A 22,943-nucleotide genomic window follows, 5' to 3' on the forward strand; every position below is an offset into this window, starting at 1 on the left:
AAAGCCAGGCAATAAAAGCTGATAAAAGGCAGAGCCAGAGGCCAATAAGGATCTGTTTAGCTTTGAACACAACCTTCTTTTCATTTTCTGACCCAACAGTCTAGCGCCTTACTGTAATTTTTAAATGTGTTACAGGGTCGTTCAATTCTTGACTGCTAGGATTAAAATCTCTTAAAGGCTCTATCACTACCAGTGAATAATCCTACTCTTTATATAACCTGAATACAAACTGAACAAAACTGGGGGTACTGCTTATGAATAGGCTCATTTATATTCTTAAGGAAAACTGGCAGTAACTACAAAAACCCATTTATTCAATTTGAATAAAGTAAATATTGATACTAGACTTTACATTTAAAGAGACTTGTCTGGAAAGTGAGTCATGTTTTAACAATAACCATAGTAAAAGGGGGGGAAAAAAAGACCAGTAAGTTAAATAAAAGGCTAATAAAACCTGGAGGAAACAGCTCAGCGTTTTCTTTTAAACCCTGAAGAACACCAAATGTAAATTATGTTGCATAAAGAGTCATTTCAAGAAAAACCAATAATACAATAGCAGAGTCAGTACTAAGAACTTCAATGATATCCAACTCAAAAATGCATAGGGAGAGTAAAGTTATTTTATTAAATCATGCACATCACGTGTGTTAGTGCAAATAGTTTAATCTGTACTCCAGAAATTCTATTGTACTTTATATCTTTACAAAATAGATTTAAACAATTATTTACTTTAAAAAATGTAATTCTGAAGTTAAGCATTTCAGAACAATATTTGCAATAACCTATATACAAGAGGTACTGGGTACCACTGGCATATTAGCATTCTGTGGTGGAGTGGCTTCCTGCAACAGAAAAAGATGAAATGAACTACATGACAGTATTTTCTACAAGTCAATTTGTGACTAATTCCTCCATAAGTCTAGTGATCCTCCCAACAGCAAATCCCAAAGAGCTTAAAATATAACCTTTAAAGTATAAACAATGACTGCCAAACATCACAAGGCAAATTATATCCTAAACTCTACTTCAATATTTGGCTAGGCCTGTGGATTGCCACAGAACATTCAAGCCAGTTCACTGACATTCCCTCCCAGTTTTCATTGACTGAAAAATTTTAACTATGTGATACTTCAGGATATTCTATGACCTAAATAATCTTTATTGACATAACTGTGGTGCCGTACAAAAACCATAGCTAAACCTTCACTTCCGTGTTTTAAATTTGCAACATCAAGCAGTGCTTAGGTGCTTCACTGTGCATGGAATACTATTCATCTTGGGGATAGTGCTTCTCATTAACAGAATGTCCCAGTTAACAACAATAAAAAGTAAATTACCATTTATATACCCAACCAGGAAATCTGTTGGTAGGTAAAATAGCTCACCTTGAACACGAATTAGCTTTGAAATATCATAACCAAATTAAGTCAGTAAAAACTTATCTAAAGAGATATTAATTCTTTCTTCAATTAAACATGCTTGGAGGAAGAGATGATATGGAAAAAAAAAATCATGCTTCCTAAAATGCTGTATATGAGAAAGTAACTTGGCTTTTAAAGAAAAATATCTCTTTAAATACATGAGGTTTAATAAATTACATTCCAATTGACTCAACAGTTTGGTTTACTGCACTGAAACTGTATAATTACTATGTTTTTGCTCCCAGAAATACTTCAGTTTGCTCAAGAAAATACGCACTCTCATGGAAAGTTTTTCAAAGTTGATGTCCTCCACATCATCAAGTCACATTAAGGCTGAACAAGCGTGCACATATTCCCCAAATCATCACTAGAACAGAATATTTTCCAAGTGTATTTCTCCTTAAAAAAAAAAAAAAATCCACGCAAACAGTTGTATCTAAGTCTTGTTCCCAATAGCTCAGTGGTTTTATAACAAGTAAAAATGGCGTAAATATGTAAAAAATATATATATATGTGTATATATTTCAAACCGATAGGCACTGAGCACACAGGGCCTCTCTTCCCATGTATGTATCAGTTGTTTGGTTTGGGTAGTTATCGAATCAAAGAAAGAAAAAAAAAAAAAAAGAAAGAATTACCTGGCCATTAGAATTCAGAGTAAAATACCCATAAATTTAATGTTATAAATAATTTGGTGTACCAAGAAGCCTACTTTAGGCCACCGTAATATTCAGAATTTAAACATACTCATTTAAAAATTACATGAAAAATTGCAAGCAAATTATTGCTTACAGTAGAAGAGTCACAATTTTATATCCTCTTTATAGACAGATACATTTTATATACTTTAAAGCAATGACCCTACAGCTGTATTCTTGCACTTCTGCTGTTTTAAGAGGTAAAAAGGAAGAAAATGGTTCTGTTTGTCCCCAGCATGAGTGTGGTGCCAGCTTCTAGAGGGAGGACGGTGTACGGACTCAAGAAACGCTCTCATGGAGAAGCTCTGGCCAGACCTGGCACGTACAGCACGATGGCTGTCACCGCAACCAGGGCAGCCAACATGGGCATCCAGGGCCAGGGTTTCTGTGTGGAAAGAAACCAAGAGTCAAAATCACATTCTCCCCTTTTTTTTTTCATACCTATTAACCCCTTGGTTCCACAGAGTCCTGAATACTTAACAGAATATTAGAAAAACCTTATATCTGCATAAGAATATTTTAAGAAGAAAAGAAGAAAAGGTGAGGGAGTGAGGATGTGAGGACAGCCAGAACAGCAAGAACTTTTAGAGGACCACTGTGTGGAAGCATAATACATTTTGGGAGAGTCTTGGGCAGTTTTCAGTTTTGTTTGAAGCCTAACAGCGACTTCTCTAAGAAACTCTCAGAGTTCAGCCTGTTTTATTTACTCTGATGTCCACATATTCAGGTAACTGATGTACAGAGATTCCTGGAGTATGTTTCTGCCTAAAATGTTTATTTCTTGATAAAAACCAGACTCACATGTTGGCATAGTTTTATACAAGGGGCTGGTGGGTAAGGTGATAGAAAGAAAACGGTCAAAGTTTTGATAGTCTAATCTGAAATTATAGAAGACAAAATCAGAAGGGGTTCAAAACAGAAAAGTGATATTAAGGTCCTTGCCTGTCTGATGCTGTTGGTAAAGACCATGTCCAAGGGTAATAATGCCACATGGTCATCTTATATGCTGTGCTAACCTGTATGTTTGTTGGAGGCAAGCATGAATAGGCTGTTCTCTCTGAACTATCAGAGGGCTTTACAATATCAGTTTGTTTTGTCTGAAACCTTATTTTCACTAGTGTTCTAAGTCGTATTGGGAAAGTTGGCCTTTAAAGAAATGTTGTATTGTTGCAGATCAGGGCTCAGAAAGATGGGATTGGTTGATACTCTCACAAGGAAGTGCATACTGAGGTTGGGATTGTGAGTCACTGTCCATTATGCTACTCTCTCATCTTTTTTCATCTTCTTAGCCACAGTGTATATAGGCAAAGGGTTGAAACAACGGAATTCTACACTACAGAAAAAAAGAGGGAAGAGAGGAGGGGGAGGAAAGCTTGCTGAAAACTTCAAAGAGGCAAACTCTTCATTTGTCATTCAAATCTGATTAAACATAATTGGGAAGGGGGTACTAAGTTGCAGCAACTCATAGTTTACTCCAGTTTGCTAGAGACAAAGACTCAGTTAAAGGCAGCATATTAACATCTGGTTAGATTGGAATTAATTCATGGTTAGCGTTACTACAAAGGAAACAAGACAAAATGTTATGTGATTAGTTCAGTTCATTCGGTATGACACAACACGTAGCATACTAAATGAAGGGTTTGCTTCAGGTAACAAAATACCTGCGTGGTTTTGCCATGCACTATATTACAAATATGGCACAAACAGGTGACGGGGACAGACAGACACGACTCAACAGTAGTGTTGTACCTTTCTCTACCACAATGGACCGAAACACCAAAACAGGAAAGCCAGGAATAGGCCGATGAATACGGCTGGGACGGGTTGTAATATGGAAGGCTAAAGAAGGGAAGGGATATTAAAATCATTTTATGCTACAAAAAAAAAAAAATCAGATAAGATGATTTAGAACCCAGGGTGGGTGGGAGGGAGGGTACAAAGACATTTTAAAGACATCTAATATCATCCAGAATGATGGGCCAGGGTAAGTAAGCTGGTAAACTACATTTTAAAGAATGGCTGGAGGCAATGTGGGTGTCCCTAACTACATAATGAAACATAGCACTTTAAGACAGAGCGATGAAAATGCCTCACCAACTGATGCTCTGCTTGACGGTATGGTATTTTTGTTCCATACTTGGAATCCATTATTTGACAATGTACTCCTTTGGAAATTGCTAAGGTTTATCTTATCCCTTTATCAAAACTTTTTTTTTTAAACCTGAACTCTTTTGCTTGAGACAGTATTGCTTTCAAGCTTAAAAATAAATGCTCTGTGATACACAGTTCCTAACTCAAGCAAGAGATCTGACACACTGTATGAGAAGCATTTAGTATATAAAGACAGGCAGTTGAGCCTCAGGGCTTTCAGTTACATTACCAGAACAGAAGTATTGTTTTTTTTTAAGAAGTAATTTTTAACTTTTATTTTACTATTATTATTATTTTGGCCGTGCCTTGTGGCATGTGGGATCTTAGTTCCCTGCCCAAGGACTGAACTTGTGCCCCGTGCAGTGGAAGCATGGAATCCTAACCACTGGACAGCCAGGGAATTCCCAGTAAATTTTTTTTAAAACTGGAAGGGAATTACTACAATGAGTGTTATTATAGAGTAATATTTAATTACCATAACTCTAATATAAAAATAGAGGAAATTTACCCTTAAAGTAAATTACTTGTAGAACTGTAAATATTAATAGCAAGGCTACTTTCAAAAAGGTTCTAAATCATACAGAGGGATCCATTCTGATTATGCTAGATGTCTTCACAGGTTAATTTAGTAGAAGGTAGACTGAAATTCCAACATCAGAGAGAGATGAATTAACATAAGAGAGAGAAGTAACCAAACCATTATGATCTGATTTCAGAAGAGTTCTGTAACTGACATTTTTACAATAAATGCAATCCATTTTTGCTTATCATAAAGCCTCCATAACCAATTCATCAATTTCTGAAAGGCTTCCACCTGAGCAACAAGTCTTTATTTATTTTAAACTAACCCTTTCTTTAAGCAAAGGACAGTTGGGCACAACTCATAAGCATTCTGAGTGTGACTACAACTGGATGGCCATGCAACAGTACTCTTTGGTACTTGTGCTGCAAGTTAAAGCAGAGTGCCTTCCTCCATGGGAAGTGTGTGGCTCACACCCACTGCTGTGTCCAAGCCATGACAGGGGTTTGAAATCAGTCAGAGCACAATCAACCACACTGAACATCCATCAGTTAGGGCCCACAAAGGCAATGATCACTAAAACGTGTAACACGACATTTATTTAGTATAACATCTTTCAAAAGACCATCTGCCTTTCTAGCAAATGAAATACAAATTAATATTGTTAAACTCAACTTATACCACAATGTTCTAACTGCATACACACACACAAACACATACTCACTCACACACAGCCCTACAGAAACTCACTAATACTTCCAAATGTTTATAAGAGGCCCAGAAGCCACTAAGCTTTTTAGGAATGTGCCTCAGAACATGATTAGTATAAAATGAAAACCATCATTAAGTCTCCATTTTTTGATACAATCAAATGGTAAGGAGTCACCATGCATTACCCTTTCTTCAGTGGGTCCCTGGTAGTACAGTGCTTTGTTTCCCAGAGGGGGGAAAACAAGAGCTAGATGAAGCTTAGTGACAGAACTTCAGATTTATCTAGGAAAAGCTGGCAGTTCTTAGGTAAATTTTTTTTTTTTTTGCAAACAAGGCTCTTCCTTCAGGTAGTCCTTAGGCTTTTTTTGGGGTACAGGCTAAAGGGGCAAATTCTTACTCAAAAATTTGACAGCACAATGATTCCATTATGGAATTTCATAATGAAAATCTTGGTTCATGTGTACTATAGGTCTTAGTTTCTCAAATCAGTTATAAGTCTTCTGAAAAATCAGCTTCAGGGCTCTCGCCTGCCTCTCAATCAAAGCTAAGCCAAGTTTGCAAAGACTTACATTATTTCCTTTCTCTCGGAGCAGCTTCAGGTTGTCTTTACATTGTTTGAGCTCATCTGTGATTGATTGTTTTTCCTGCTCAGTCATTTCAAACTTCAACTTCAGTTCTGAGAGTACAGTCTGTGTCTTTTCATACTAAAGGCAAAGAAAAAAGAGTGTGCAGACTCAACTTAAAATGGGTATGAAGTTATGTGTTTAGTCAGGTTTAAATACCAGACCCTGTTTAGTCACCTGCACCACCACAGTCAAGCGTTTTTGTTATAAGGAGGATAAGGATCATTTGCACTGATAATAAGAAGCCTTTAATGTTAACTTGATTCTATGTAAGACTTTTCTGGCCTTGGAGTTTAAAAAAAAAAAAAATTAAGAGAAGTCACCATTGTATCATGTGTTTCTAATATAAGGTGTCACTTTTTCCACTAAGTGAGTTAGAGGAGAAAAGTAAAATTCCAAACTGAGCAAAAGGAAAGCAAGTGAAGAGAAACCTCCATAGCCTAATTAAATGGCAAGTTTCGGAAGTCTGAGTTTATATCCTGGTAAGTAATGTCAGCCAAGTTATTTTAGTCTTGAAGTAATAACTTTTAATTCTCCTTAGACCTCCCTTTACCCAGCATCACTGTGTATTAAAGTGTTCTGGATAAGGAATGTCTAGGCAAATGAAGCAGAGAAATATTATCTAAGGTAACTGACTGGGACATATCTCTCTCTTGACTTAAGACTTAGAAGCATCAATGAAAAATAACTTAAGAAAATCTGCTGCTGCTATTTTTCTTTAGTGAAACACGCCACCTTCTGCTCTGGAAAACAGTTCACTGTATATAAAATAAAGTTTGGACAGGCAATCTAGCCCTTGAACACGGGTGACATCAAGGTAAAAAGGAGGATGGTTTGCCCCTACATTAAATGCCCCAGGAGGCAGGAATTCGAGACTGGTTCCACTTTGAGATATTGCATCTTCCATGCAAGCTGAGCTCTCCGGCAAAGAGCAAACACTGTTCTGCTGCTGGCTGTGCCTTTGTCTCAGCCTCCACTGCCCCACTCTGTCATTTCTGAAAGTTTTAGGAGGCAGGCAGACAGACAAGGGCTGAATATAAAATAAATATACCACATGTCTGGCATACTAGAAAGATTTCTCCTCTTCCCTAAACATAGCCCACGAGGCTGAAAAGTCTCCAGTTCCTTTCTGGCTGTATCCTAGGAATTCCTCAATGAAGGTACACCTTTATATGGTGCTTCTGAATAATGCAAACACCTTGGAGGGATATATTAGGCACTCATCATTATGCACTCCAAAGATAAATATTATAGATGCAAATGTGGAAAAACATTAGTCAGAAGTAGTGCAGGCAGGGGCTTAGGGTCAACAGCAAATTCACCACAGCAGGAAGAAAGACACGGGTACAGAGAGGGAGGTAAAATATGAAAGGAACTCCCTGTTGCCTAACCACATTCCCAGAAAAAGTTTGGGTTGTATGCCAGAGAATAAACTTAAGGAGTAAGATTCATGGATTTTTATGACAGGTTGTTTTTTTTTTTTTTAGTTTGTGGGGTCTATGTACTTCCTTCCAGATGGCAGAAGGTTACCGGCAGGCTGCCAAAACAAATTCAGTGTACCTAGACTAGTCTCTGCACCAAGGCTCTTAGAACATAATCAATTCTCAATGATCTGATTCCTAAAGTGACTAAGTGAAAAGTGCTTTGCTGATCCACATTTTCCCTTACTTTCCTTTTCCACCATTCCTACATCCAGCCTGCCCTGTACACCAAAGCACTTCATCATTTCTCCATTCCAGAAGTTGTGGAGAAAGACAGGAAGGCAGCTTAGTCAGGAAGATCCTGCTGTTTACCTTCAGCTTGTGAGAGGGGGTGGGAAGGACTCTGGCCCCAGGGTTAGATGGTGAAGCTACACAACTTTCCTGAGTCAGTCTTTGCAGGGTGGACTTGGGTGCTCAATGTTTCTTAAATTACAGATATTCCTACTAAATCAAAATATACAGATGCTTTCTTAATTCAAATATTAAGACGGTATATCATTATTTTTCTCTAAATATTGAGAATTAAATTTTACTTTTCTCACGTACTTTTTGTTAAATGTTCAAAAAAAAAAGCTGCCACATATTTAAGATTTAGTTGTCAAAACAAAGGTCATCTTCTACAGCCTTAGTTTCACATCTCCCTTGGATATCATTTTGCTCCATCTTGCTTTCTAACTCAGAGGTGAGAAACGAGCTCAGGTCTGATTAAGATAAGATGGAAGTATCACACAATATTACCAACACCTTTGGTTCTTTCTTCTTAAAAATAATCATATCTGGGCTTGCTCAGTTTGTGATATTTTAGCTTGTGACAGTGCTGAAATACATAATCATTATACTGTGCACATTAAGTATAATTCTATGAGAGAAAGGAGAAAAAGCGGAAATGCTGAAAGGGAATATACGTGCATTAATAAAAGGTCATAATTCATTTGCAGTGGATTACACAGACAGAAGAATCTCATTTAAGAACATTGTAGTTACAGACTAGTATCCAAGAGTTGACATCAGGACAAACGGAAAGAAAAGCAATTTTACATTACAAAGGAGCATGATGACTACACATCATTTCACAATGAAAACACTGAACAAGAAAATAGAAGAGAAACATATTGACAAGATCAGACGTAGTTTTAAATGTGCTGCATTTAATGCAATCCAGAGGCTATCGACAATTTAGATGCTGTGACAACATGCCACTGCCATTTGTGGGAACAGTCAAAGCATTCTGCACTGATCGCTCAGTGACCAAGAACAGGCAAACAAGCAATGCAACAAAATGGCTAATGCATTCAGAATAACATACAATAGATTTATCTTCCAACCACAGCATTCTTCCCAGATTTTGAAAGAATTATGGCATGTGGACTGGAAGGACACAAAGTGCTTACAGTATTAAATACTAGGATATTTACTTTGGCACAGAATTTGTGTTCCAACCAAATAAAATGAGATTTCTCCAAAAACACATATCCTTAGCAAGAAGATAAAAATGAACATATTACAAAATCAATATGGCCACATGTAAATAAAAAATGTTACAGTTTTGTGTTGTTGTTTTTTTTTCCTTTAGGAACAAACATGAAGACAGAAGAACAATAATCATTTCCAGATTCAGGATACTATAAGGAGAGAAGAAAATTGCAAAGAAAAACTACATTGATTAAACAGATCTTCTAAAACAATCTGGGGGAAACTTGTTATTGAAGACAAAAGAGTTGTCTTCAAGTTCCTTCTGTTTAAAACCAATCCTTCATTTAAGAGGGTCTACAACCGGGGTGAGCCCTGCCAGGGAGGTGGAAATGAAACAGACTTCTCCACCCCCTAGCTGGCCACAAGTCAATGCAGGCAGTAGTACTAGGCCAAGAGGACTGACTGCAGCTGTTACTGCCCCATGGTCAACCTCGACCATGCCCATGTGTGTGGGGAGGCGGCTCCAACACCAACCCTCACTATTTTAAGTATGATTTGTTTTTTTAAAGTCACCAAAGTTGAGATTTTACGCAAAATGACATGAAAAGTGAGCATGCCTATTTGTGAAGAAGGGAAAAAAGAGATGGGGGGAAAGAAAGGAAAAGGCCACAGAACATGAGTTTGGCTGACTGGGTACGAGCTGAGTTTTTTCATAAGCAACTTTTCAGGCCAGTTTCACCTGAGGGGTTTGGATAGCATTATGGGGTGGCCCCAATTTACTTTTCCAAAGTCCCCTAAATTAAATGTGATACTGTCTGGAAAGATAAACAATGAACTGAGTAATCTGGTACAAAGGTCAATTAACTGGTAGAGAAAACCTTTTAATGTAAGTTTGTATATTTATATTTTGAGCCAAACCTCACTGATAAATTCTCTACATTTGGACCATAATACATAGCTAACAAATCACCAGGCAGAGATACATCCAGTATCAACTCTGTGGCAGGTAATGCTTCCCTTTATTTCTAACTAGCATGAATATCTGATTTGCTTTTGGCTTTAAGTCCAACCATAATTGGGCTCATAATGTCTTTTCGCTTTACCTCTTTCTGTACATCCTTTGCTTGGTTTTCAGCCTTACTGAGAAGAGTTTTTAAATCAGCTGAATCCCGAAGATGCTGTTCTTTTAAGGATCCCACTTGATTTTCAAGCTCTTTCCTGGTCACCTGCAGGATGCTGAGATCACTGGTAAGCTCTAAACTCTGCTTCTGAGAACTGCAACAGAAATATTGACAATTATTCATGCAGAAACCAGACACAGCAGGAAGTTCAATTTCTTTTATCTTTTACTAGGCTGGATGGAATGGATTTCAGAAGAGAAAAGAAAAGTGTGGGGGAAAAGAAAAGAATGATATTTTCAAGAAGTAAAAAAGCATTAAAACACTAAAACAATGAGAGTTTAAAGCTGTTTCTTATTTTCAGATAATCAAATACATGCAAAGGTTGAAATTATAAAAAAAGAAGTAGAAGGTGGCTGTATATCTGGTCATACACATTATATGTAGGTCTTCTACATGAAAAGAAAACATATTTCAACTAGTTTCTTCAAGTACTTGACAGATAGGATGGCGAGCAGAAACTTAAAAGTTTAGGAGCCACTTCCAACTTTAACTAAAGATAAACCTACTGAAATGAGAAGATACCAAAATGAGAGGAAAACACAAAACCAAGAACTGGGACGGTTGAGATGTAGACCTCAGATCTGCCACTATTTAGCTGTGGGATGCTGAGCAAGTCAGTTCACTGGTACCATTCCATTCTCTGAGTGAGCCTTTCCTGGCCTCTCTGATCTGTGCCAGGCGCTGTTTGCACAGACACAAATACACAAGGAGAGCCTCCTCCTTGGCCAAACAAGAAGACTGAACTCAGGAATTTCTGAGGCTGTTTTCCAGCTTAAATCCTGTGATTACTGTTACAATTTGATGTAAAAAAAAAAAAAAATCACATTTACGCACTATGAAAACCTCTTGATAAGCCTCAATAGAAATTCTGTTCATACAGAACAGATTTATGGACACAGCAGGGGAAAGAGAAGGTGGGACAAACGGAGAGAGGAGCACTGAAATATATACATTACCACATGTAAAACAGATAGCTAGTGGAAAGCTGCTATAAAGTATAGGAAGCTCAGCTCAGTGCTCCGTGATGACCTAGAGGGGTGGGATGGGGTAGGAGATGGGAAGGAGGTTCAAGAGGGAGGGAACACATATATACTTGTAGCTGATTCATGTTGATGTATGGCAGAAGCCTACACAACTCTGTAAAGCAATTATCCTCTAATTAAAAGTAAATTAAAAAAAAAACACAAAAAACAAAAAAATGTAAATTCTTTGTTCAATTCCTTCTACATCATGGACAACAAAGAAGAAAAGACCTGTACACTGTAGCTGTGTTAAAGAATTTGGTTCCCATCTACAACAGAAATAGCTAAAGGAGATAAGGTTTTTGAGAATCACAGTTATATGCCTCTCAGGATAGATCATACGTCTCAGACTCAATACTGTACCTGAAGTACTATAGAGAATAAATCTCATGCTGATTGGATGCCAGGCAGATACTAGGTGTGAGCATGATGTTGTCAGGGGAATATAGCTAGGAACTAAACAGCATGTAAGACACTGTAAAGAAAGACTAGCTTCTAAATACTACTCAAATGCTAGGGTGGCTTAACAAATAAATTAAGAGAACTATTAAATCAAAAAGTTTAAAAAGCAGAATTAATGTCTTAAATAGTTTATGTGAGTTTAGACAGATAACTTGACCACTGATATTCCAACAGTCTGGAGCCTAATATTTTAAAATCATATGCTTCTAACTCATAAGGAATTTGTAGGATTGCTTTTCAACATTTAAACAAAACTTGGAAGTAATTTTAAAAATAGCATTTAATAATCTGCTAGATTTCAATTTATCATATCTCAAAAATAAGGGATCGAGTCTGAATCTTTAAAATATCAAATATTCCAAAAGAAGAATAATTTAAGATACTCAATACTGGTATCAATCAAATATCAATATCAATATCAATATCAATACTTCTTGCTTGATAGAATACCAAACTAAATGGATTCACCAAGATCCAAATGTATTCCAAATAGGAAGAACCTGAGTGTCTGTATCATCTTACACACATTTTATACCAAATAATTTGCCCACATGTTCTGTCAACTGATGACCAATTGATATTAAATACACATAAACATATGTGTGTATGTGTCTGTGAGTGCATCCATTTATTTGTCTGTTTGTATTTTGGGCCATTATTTTGTCCTATTCATATTTTGAAATTGCTTTTACAAACTTTTATGTTAAAAACAAACATCTGTTTTATTCTCTATTGTTAATTAACTCTAAACATTCAAAGAAGAATACCCATAGAAAAGATTATGGAATGGTAAGACACTGGAAGAGAAAAAAGTGCTTTAAAAACACTGATATTTAAAAAAAAAAAAAAAAAAGATACTGATACTGAGCTCGTAACAGTATAGGAAGGAGTTTTACAGAATAAGTCAGTACATCTTGCTCCTTAAATTAGTTCTTGATTTTTTTAATATATAATCAATATTGCAACTGTCTTTGTTTTCATAAGAATTAATGAGGAACGCTATTTTCTGATACATCTAATTATCATTTTCCCCTAAAGCTTATTTTCTATGAGAACTGAGCTTGATCACTGAATTTTTGCTAACCTTAATACTCTTCAGGAGTATAAGCACAAGGCTAACAAGAGAGTAATGACTCACATTTTTGGTGTACTGAGGGGAGGGAGACAGTTTAAAGAATGGCTTCAACAATAAACATGTACTACCTTCATATTTGGGCTTCCCTAGTGGCTCAGACAGTAAAGAATCTGACTGCAGTGCAGGAGACCTGGGTTCGATTCCTGGGTTGGAAAGATCCTCTGGAGAAGGGAATGGCTGAATGGCTACCCACTCCAATATTCTTGCCTGGAGAATTCCATGAACAGAGGAGCCTGGCAGGTTACAGTCCATGGGGTTGCAAAGATTTGGACACAACTGAGTGACTAACACTTGCAGCTTCATATTCTGAATTAGAATGTAAACACAGCTTAAATAAAAAATATGGAATCAAAATGGGTCAAATTTTAAAGGAAGAAATAAATGTTAAACTATACAATAAGTGTTGGTAAGAAAATAAGACTCTCTACTAAATTTGCTTAAACAAATCTATTGCATTCATTGGTTTGCCTGTAGGGTACTAGATATTATGACAGATTTAATTGGTTTTAGAGATTTTTTGATCTTATATCTTATTACTTTTTACATATCCCTGTTTGATAAGGAAAAGCTGATTCTGTGTCTTTCAATAATATCAATTCTTTTATCACAGTCATCTTCTGATGAACCTTATAAACAGAAGGGATCACTGGCATGAAAGAAAAAAACATTTGTATTTGAAATTTATTATCATTTAGCTTAAAGGTGAATTTAATCATAGATCATTTGCTGCTTGTTTGTTTAGAGCTTTTGGGAATGGGGGTGGGAAGGGGCATTTAATGAATCTGTATTCCATGAGTACACCCAAAGGAAAGGACATAGAGGTGGTGCCAGAAAAAAAGTGCTTCAGTACTCACTTAGTGGGGTTAACCTACCAAGTAGCCAGAAAAGAGTCTGGCTGAATATTTTGTTCCAAAAGATATTTCAATATCAAAACTAAATTAAATTTAGATGAAAATCTAAGATACAGAAATATTTTGAACCTAAATAAGAGTTCGTGCGTACTTGTGCAGTTCTTTTTCTTGCCGCTGCAGTTCTGAAGATAGCAAAACATTTTCCTTTTTTAGAGAACGGCATTCGGTATCCAATACATTCCATTCCTTTCTCAACTTCTCTAGTTCACCTAAAATAGTCCCAAAACACATTTGTTAATATAGAAACGTAACTATTTTTCCCCCTTAAAAAACAAAGACTTTATATGGCTTTTCCTTGATTTCTGTTACTTTGCAGTTATGCCTCAGCAAAGTTCTCATCACCCTGAACTTGAGTAATATTTTTTTTCCCCACTTCACTTTTACAAGACAAATAATTTTTAATAGTATTTAAATAAATAAATGTAAAATTGCAAATTTTTTCAATTCACTGTAGAGCTTACAGATGTGAAGAATGCATATAGCCCCAATATAAAAACATTGCTTTTATACAATCAATCGTTATGGAAGAGAAAATTAGCCTGACTGTGTTATTCAGTACAAGTTATGAAGTTATCAGTGTCAAGCATTAACAGCTTTACGTAAAGGACATTTCTCACCTTGCAGCCTGGTTGCTTCTTCCCTCTGCTGGTCCTCGCATTGTTGACACCGAAGCTGAAAGCTATTTTGCAAACTCATGATTTCTTTCTCATATTCAGATGCTGCTTTCCGCCACCGCTCAAGCTCAGCTCGCACTTTCTTAAGCTCTTCTTGTAAAGAAGCAATGTCAGTGTCCCGCTCAGAGGCAGCCTTTTCTGCCGCTTGATGAAGGAGTAAGATTTCATCTCGGGCACTAAGCAATTCATCTCGAGTACTTGCGATTTCACTGTCCTTCTCCTCCCGGAGATTCTCAATATTGATGTGTAACCTCTGTAGTTGGGCTACAAAAGTATAGTTACTCATCATTTTCTTAGTTCAAGTAATCAGGAATAAAAGAACAGTCCATATGGGACTGTAGTTACTGCACAGCCCAGGCTGTCAGAGCGTTTGTTGCTTTTGATTAAACTGTACGAGCAATCCATGTTTAATGCATGAAACATCAAAATACAGAAACATAAAGAGAGGAAAAAAGCTCAAAGTGATCTTTATTTCTCCCACACAGAGAAAATTACTTCTAACATTTGGTACTTATTTTCCCAGATTTTTTTCTAAGCATTTATACATATATAAAAACAAAAATTGGGAGCAATCATAATAAATACAGTGCTCTCTATGCTGTGGGTGATAAATATTTTTTCACGACAAAATAGCTATATTAACTTTCTTCACTAATCCTTTATTTCAGATATATTATGCTGTTGAGTTTTTAATTACTCATGACAATATAATGCAATCTTGATTTTTTCCCCCCATAAGGGTGAATTCATAAACATAGAACTACTTGGTTAGATGGCAAACATTAATAAAACCTTTGATATTCTTAACTCAATTTTCTGTTGAATTGTCAATTCCTTAAAGAAGTTTTCTCTCATGGCTTATCTAAAAATAGTCCACTGTCATTCTCTAGTCCTTTACTCTGCTCTTATTGGATATCACACTATATACTTATTTGCTTATTGTTCATCTTTTTCACTACACTGTACATCTCATGTATACTATCCTCAAGACTAGAAGAGTAAAGAACCAAGGATTATCGGTTGAATTAATGAATTAATAAAAGTTACTGAATACTGCCCAGTCAGAGGTATATTTTTTAAAGCTCTGGTCTTGTTGATGTGAACTGGAAACAATCTGTATAAAATCATACTGGGTTCAGAACTAGAATACTGGTCTTGGTTACTATAACACAAGAAAATTATAAGTATAAAAAAATTTGTTAGGTAGAAAAGAACAATTAAAATAAAAGGATTTCAGACTTGGGGAGGAAGAGGTTGCCTCATAAATAGACATTAAATACTAGACCATTTAAGTTTGTGGGAAGCAGTAAGAGGTTAACAACCTCAAAGTCTGGAAGGGCACGATGGCCAGGGATTACATGACCATGGATTTGTGGATAAAATCATGAAATATACATGCTGGCACTAGGGGGCACTCAATGATGCTCACGTAAGGCAGCTTTACCACAAGAGGCACCACTACATGAACCTTCAGGGATAACTGTCCATACACAATACAGGATGGAAATATAGATACAAGTCAGATTTATGTAAACTAATGGATAATAGCATTAAACTGTAATAAAACTGTGAAGAACTCTCATGAATTTAAAAATTCATCTACCCAGCTACCCCAGAAATTCTTGTTTGACCATAATACAATTACATTTTTAAAATAACTGAAATGTCCGACTCAAAAAGAAGAAACAAAAACCCAAAAGACTGGTTTTTCTCTGGGCATTTTAGAGCAAATACCCTAGGCTTCACATTGACTCCCCATTTCATCTCAGCAGGGGTTACCTGTCTATTTAATTTCTTTCTACCCTGCCACTAAAACAAATATTTTAAAATAACATTGGTTCCTTCTCTGACGATGAAGGCAAATTAATTTTACTTTAGGGATTTTACAATGGCATGGGAAAGACATCTCCTGGAGCATCTCACAATTATAGCCTCAAAGTACCAGAAGCTCTGGTTCAAAGAAAACCCTGGACAGACAGGTGTCTTTCAGGTCGTTTCTGTAAAGACTCTGTGACAGCCCACACAAAGAGCAAAATGATGGGTATGAAGAGCAGCCTTTGCCAATGAAGGTAGTGCAGGGACCACTGTTATATTCCACGCAGTAAACAGTTTTTGTTGCAACGCAAGTGTGCTAGGAGCATTAGAAATAATATCACCAACAAGCTAAAAGTGCTGATGCACCGACCGACTCAAACTGATATCCTGTCTGAAGGCCTCCTCTATAGTAAGTCACTATGTAACCCAGAAAATGACAGTCTTACAAATTCGTATCTTCACTCTTGTTCTCCCCACTCCAAGTGGGAAGTACTATTGCAGTACTAGGGAATCTTCCCTCTAAAAAAAAAAAAAGAAAAGGCCACCAAGAGCCAGTTACAGTCTCAGATTCTACAGAAGAATCAAAGCCATGAAAAATGGGAACCCTTTGCATTCTTACTTTCCATTTCTTTTGAATTACTACAAACAAACAAACAAACAGTAACAATCCCAAATAGCCCTGAAGTGTTCCATACCTTGAAGAACCTGTATTTGTTTACTGGATTCCTCGACTTGATTTCGATAGGCTTTTCTTTCTTCTTCCAAAAGAGCTAGAAGTAAAGTACAGTATGTCTAATTTTGTGATTTAATGAAAATATTCAGAATTGAGCAACTGGAAAATCCTAAGAAACTCTCTCCTAAAGCTCATGGAAGGAAACAAAAGTTAGGCAGTAAGTATTAGCAGTATTAGCAATCAGGTAGTTTAAAGATTTTTAGGAGCACAAAACAGTAGTAAGTAAGTAATAAATGTATCAACTGAATAGGAGTTTTCTACATCTTATATGGCTGAGATAATATATGCTGTTTTTTACTTTAGAAGCGTTCTTGACAGCTGTTAATCAACATTGTGAGCTTAAATTTGAAAACCAGACTTAGAATCCTTATGTTCACTGCCAAGTACATAGTAAGTACTTACTGACAGGAAGTCCACGGTTCCCTGTTGGATACAAATCTTCCTTCTGGTGAGGAAGGCCATTTTAGAGAACATGAGGATTCTAAGACTTTGTAAGGTACTAATCGACTGCAACTAGATAACTACTGTGAATGATACAAAAAGGTTAGCTCTAGGGGACAGCACTGACTTCAACTGGCCTATGACTGTATAATTAAGTAAGCTACTAGAATAAAAAGTGGTTGGGACATTTGAAGATTCTCTACCTTAACTTTGCCTGGCTCCTCTCATTTACTTTAGAACACACTGTAAAACTGCAGGGAATATAAATGTCCCTTATCTTATGTTGAGTAGCTAATATTAGGTATAATTAAAACTTAGAAATTAATATTTCTATGTTTTTTTCCTTCTGTTGTACTTAATATGTAATTAACTCTTAAAATCTTTCATTCTAACAGGTCCTTCTTGATCTTCAGAAGAAAGTCATACCACTATAACTGTCTCTACTTAACTGATCTGAATCATAAGCTCAGAGAGGATAAGTAAAGTTCCAAGATCACATATCTAGTAAAGTCATGGATTTGGAAGAGGATAACCATGCCTCTGGACTTGGGGCCATTCAGTAATATCTTGTTGCTTTCACATCCCCTGAAGAGTCAAAGTAATCTTTATCTCACCTTGAAGTTCAAAGCATTTTTGTTTACTTGCTCTAGCTAGTTCCTGGGCTTCAATCAATTCCTTGCGAAGATGCTGAATTTCTTGTTTTGCCTCAATTTCTGACTGTGCACCCTGCAAGTCATCTGATAAAAATATGTTTATTTTAAAAGCAAGAGTTAGTATGATATAATCTCTACAACCAAAGATTAGCAATCTTTCTCATGTTTAGACATGCATAGTTAACAACACAGCACAACTAAGTTTAATAAAATTTAGAAGCAAATTATATTAAGCATTTAGTCATTTTACCCTGGAGAAAGAACACAAATACAATTAAATATATATTTAGTAATTAATGGCAATGGTACTATAAAACATATACTAGTATATAATAAATTATGTTTCACTTATGTAAGGCTTATGCAGAACTTATGCAAGGCTTGATATTTAGTAATATGGGCATAATGCTATTCTTATTCAATTTTGAAATTCCTTGATAACAGGTCAGAAATTTTTCACTTGCAACATAACTGGAAATGGAAAAACAGAAAGAAACTTTTCCTCAAGAAAAAACATTTTAGCATGATTTCCCCAGTTGTGGAATACAAAATAAAAACTAAGCTGAAAGCTCCACTGTGCTTACTCTGTCATCACTGCTTCCTCAATGTCACGTACATAACAAGTAAATATTTTCTTAATTATTAAATAATGTAACTTGGTGATTTTATCAAAATACATCAGAACCAGCATTACATCTCAAATAAGCTCCCTCCCTCTTTTCTCTCTAGTCACTCCGCTCGTCTTTCACTGTATTAAAACTTTCTACTACTGAACCCTGCCTGAAATAAATGCATCATCAGGTAGGCCATACTCTTCTAGTATATTCTATTATTCTACTATTACTATTCTATTATTCGACTACTACTTTGGTTTACAATAGCTCAGGCGTAACAACTTCAATCCATCAGAAAAGAAAAATAAAATTTCATGATACAAACACAATAGGTCTCAGATATTATAAACATGTGTTTTCATCCTCATATCTTCTCCCTGTCAAAAATTCTAACTCTAGGTTCATCTACTTTAGCCAGTCTATCAATTCTTCCTTTGAAAAGTCATGGTAAGGGTGGAGGAAAAGCAAGAGAGATTTTTTCCAGTGGCAGATGCATTATCATAGCAACTACAAAATTTCTCTTTCAGCATCATATATGGAAGTCTGCCCAGGTTCTAGCTGCCCACTTCTGGATTTGTCATTATACAGGATAACATCCTTATTTTTTAGGAGTATTAAATAGGAAGTGTCATGATGCCTTTATCTTTTTTTATAAGTTCATTTACAATGTTGTGTTAATTTCTGTGTATACCAAACTGACTCAATTATACAAATATTCTTTTTCCTATTTTTTCCATTATGGTTTATCACTGGATATTGATTATAGTTCCCTGTGCTACCCAGCAGGACACCGTTATTTATCCATCCTATATATAATAGCTTGCATCGATTAATCCCAAACCCTTGATCCTTCCCTTCCCCACTCCACCTCCCCCTTGGTAACTACAAGTCTCTTCTCTATGTGAGTCTGTTTCTGTTTCATAGATATGTTCATTTGTGCTGTATTTCAGATTCCACATATAAGTGAGATGGTATTCATCTTTCTCGTTCTGACTTACTTTGCTTAAAATGATAATCTCTAGGCCCATTCACGTTGCTGCAAATGGCATTATTTCACTCTTTTTTATGGCTGAGTAATATTCTATTGTACATATGTACCACATCTCCTTTATTCACTCTTTTGCTGATGAACATTTAGCTTGCTTCCATGTCCTGGCTATTGTAAACAGCGCTACAATGAACACTGGGGTGTGTGTATCTTTTTGAATAATGGTTTTCTCCAGGGATATGACCCGGAGTGGGACTGATGGGTCATATGGTAGTTCTAGTTTTAGTTTTTTAAGGAACACTATACTGTTCTCCTTAAAAAACTAAAAATGGAGATTTATAATTCAAAAAGATATATGCACCTCACTGTTCATTGCAGCCCTGTTCACAACAGGCAGGCAGAGGAGCCTGCTGGGCAACAATCCATAGGGACACAAAGAGTTGGACATGACTTAGTGACTAACCACACACACACACACACACAGTGTTCTCCAGAGTGGCTGTATCAAATTACATTCCCACCAAAAATGTAAGAGGGTTCCCTTTTCTCTATACCCTCTCCAGCATTTATTGTTTGTAGATTTTAAACAATGGCCATTCTGACTGTGGGAGGTGATAACTCACTGTAGTTTTGATTTACATTTCTCTAATAGAGATGTTGAGCATCTTTTCATGTGTTTGTTGGCCACCTGGATGTCTTTTTTGAAGAAATTTCTATTTAGGTTTTCTGCTCATTTTTAAATTGTTTATTTATTTATTTTTGATATTGAGCTGTATAAGCTGTTTGTATATTCTGGAGATTAACCCCTTGTCAGTGGGAAACTACTTTTTCCCACTGTGAGGGTTGTCTTTTTGTCATGTTTATGGTTTCCTTTATAGTGCAAAAACTTTTAAGTTTAATTAGGTCTCATTTGTTTTTGTTTTTACTTTCATTACTCTAGGACGTAGATCAAAAAAGATATTGCTGATTTATGTCAAAGAGTGTCCTGCCTATGTTTTCCTCTAAGAGTTTTTTTTTTTCCTCTAAGAGTTTTATAGTGTCTGGCCTTACATTAAGGCCATCAATCCATTTTGAGTTTACTTTTGTATGTGGTATTAGGGAGTGTTCTAATTTCATTCTTTTCTGGGTAGCTGTGCAGTTTCCCCGGCTCTAGTTACTGAAGAAGCTGTCTTTTCTCCATTGTATATTCTTGCCTCCTCTGTCGTAGATTAGGGGACCTCAAAGAGCAGCCTCTTACTTTGCTAGTCCTTCTGACCAGCTGGCTCCCTTCTTGACAACTGGATTTTTTGTTGGCTCCTTTGATCTTCCTATTGCTCTTCTTTCTCTATAAATTTCCCTTGCTATCACAGTCCATCCGTATGCAGAGAATTCCCAAACATTTCTTTCTGGCCCAGTCATTTTTCTCCACATTTGCCCAACACAGCCTGTGCTGTACCACACTTTCCTACTGGTAAATGTTACTGCTATATTAAACAGTCCTATTTGTAAATGTCAGCACTATTTTAAAGAAATGTATGCCTCCCTTTTCACTCTTGGGTACTCTTACTTACCTTTAACCAACTCATTTGGAAGGCCCATCCTGACTACTGCTCTACCCCATCTCTGCCCCTAGCCAGGAAATTAGCTACACTCTCCAAAGTTTCCACCACACCTACTAAAACATTTATGACTCTATCAAAATGTCTCCTTCTCCCATAAGACTGTAGCCTTCTCATGTGTCTTATCTCTGTATCTCCTGCTTCAATAAATGTCACAGAATTAAGTGAAAATGGCTTTCTGGTCCTAGTTTCTGCCTTACACTCCAACCGCTTCTGGTTCCAAGGGTGACAATACAAAACTGGGGGCACATGTGAACTTGGAAGGAAGAGCTTTTAATAATTATGCTGGGACAATGGGTATAAATGGTTTCAGGCAAGCCAGGACCTATAAAAAACCGTACTGTTCAACATGTGCCAAACCAGAAACATCACATTGTCTACCACATCATTTACACTACGTCCCTTGTTCTTTACATGTCCTGCAAGTTGGCAGTTGAATCTAGAACCTTGACGAGATTCAAGTTCAGCTATTTTGTGGTATGACACTTTCAGAGTCATTGCAAATGATACATCTTCCACGAAATGCCTTTCTTACCCATCTTCTGAGATAAACAAAAAGAAACAAATATATAATCTGGACATTCTTTTCCCTTTCTTTGACTCCTAATGGCAACAACCACGAGAAACAGCTTATCATCTATACCTCTTCTGTTGCCAGTTTGACTAGAAACTCCTCAAATGCCAAGGACAGTCTTATCAGACTTTGAAACCACTGAGGTCTCTGGCATGGCTCCCTAAAGGAAGCAAAACTGCATTAGATACTACTGGGTCTGAATTCCAGTTTTCTTTTTACCCTTTTTATGGAAATGATTTCAAGTACATAAAAACCTGTGGATCAAGCCACAGCTTTATTTCTCTTTCAAAAGTGACATATGTTGACTGAAAATAATATTTCAAGGAAAATTACTACTGTTTCATCATTTCATTTATAGCTCATGGTGACTGCTTAATCTACTTTAGATGCCTTTCCTAATCCTGGATGACTAACACACAGATAGCGTATAATTCTAAATAAAGATTGACTGTTTTTTAAAAAGGGAAATAATAAAATTTGAAGATAATAGTTCACGAAGCCAGGCATAGGGTTTCACTGAATAAAATAAAGGGGCTACTGTCTACAACTCTCAAGGTTTGGCTAGATTTGTCACTTTCCTTATTTTAAACTTCTGTTTGCTTTTTTCCTCAAAAAAAAAAAAAAAGAAAAGAAAAGCCATGTCTCAAACACTAGAGGTCATCTGAGAAGAGTATAGATCAGGAAGAATATGGGAAACTATGATCATACTTAAATGCAGGTTGGCAACTGGTTCCCTGGACCAGTAATCTTCAGGACTTCTCCTGGTAAGGGAATTCAATCAAAGGTGGCTCAAAACAGCTATGTCAGCTTCAGGATCCATGGGAGAAGAAAACAGAAGGCCATGATGCCCAGACCAAGGAATTCTTAGAGAATCTGGGTAACCTCGTTGCTAACCACTTCCAATTCTAATTGTTATGTGCCAGGAGAGCAGCATAATCATGCAGAGTGAAATCAAGGCTTCTGTGTGTGTGTGTGTGTGTGTGTGAAAGCATTATGCACATGCATGCATCCAGTCACTCAGTCGTGTTCAACTCTTTGTGACCCCATGGACTGCAGCCCACCAGGCTCCTCTGTCCATACAATTTTTCAGAGAAGACTACTGGAGTGGGTTGTCATTTCCTCCT

General features: G+C 36.5%; 1 protein-coding gene across 35 annotated transcripts in view; it reads right to left on the reverse strand.

Moving 5' to 3' along the window:
* Positions 1-602: 602 nt before the first annotated feature.
* The window catches only part of SLMAP (sarcolemma associated protein), a 152,048-nt gene continuing 129,707 nt past the window's right edge, over positions 603-22,943 (reverse strand). For 15 of the 35 annotated variants that reach the window (XM_010817801.3, XM_010817794.3, XM_059880053.1 and 12 more), the window contains 7 exons: positions 18,007-18,129; positions 16,914-16,988; positions 14,347-14,667; positions 13,821-13,938; positions 10,122-10,293; positions 6,071-6,205; positions 603-2,504 (listed from right to left, as the gene is read on the reverse strand). In XM_010817801.3, coding sequence (XP_010816103.1) covers positions 2,412-2,504; positions 6,071-6,205; positions 10,122-10,293; positions 13,821-13,938; positions 14,347-14,667; positions 16,914-16,988; positions 18,007-18,129 — 1,037 coding nt within the window. In that variant the 3' untranslated portion in view covers positions 603-2,411. Of the gene's footprint in view, positions 2,505-3,868; positions 3,959-6,070; positions 6,206-10,121; positions 10,294-13,820; positions 13,939-14,346; positions 14,668-16,913; positions 16,989-18,006; positions 18,130-22,943 lie in introns of all 35 variants that reach the window. The other 20 variants (XM_024983217.2, XM_024983210.2, XM_059880052.1 and 17 more) reach the window with 3 other exon arrangements.

Source organism: Bos taurus, chromosome 22 (genome assembly GCF_002263795.3).
Source record: "Bos taurus isolate L1 Dominette 01449 registration number 42190680 breed Hereford chromosome 22, ARS-UCD2.0, whole genome shotgun sequence".
Classification (NCBI taxonomy): domain Eukaryota; kingdom Metazoa; phylum Chordata; class Mammalia; order Artiodactyla; family Bovidae; genus Bos; species Bos taurus.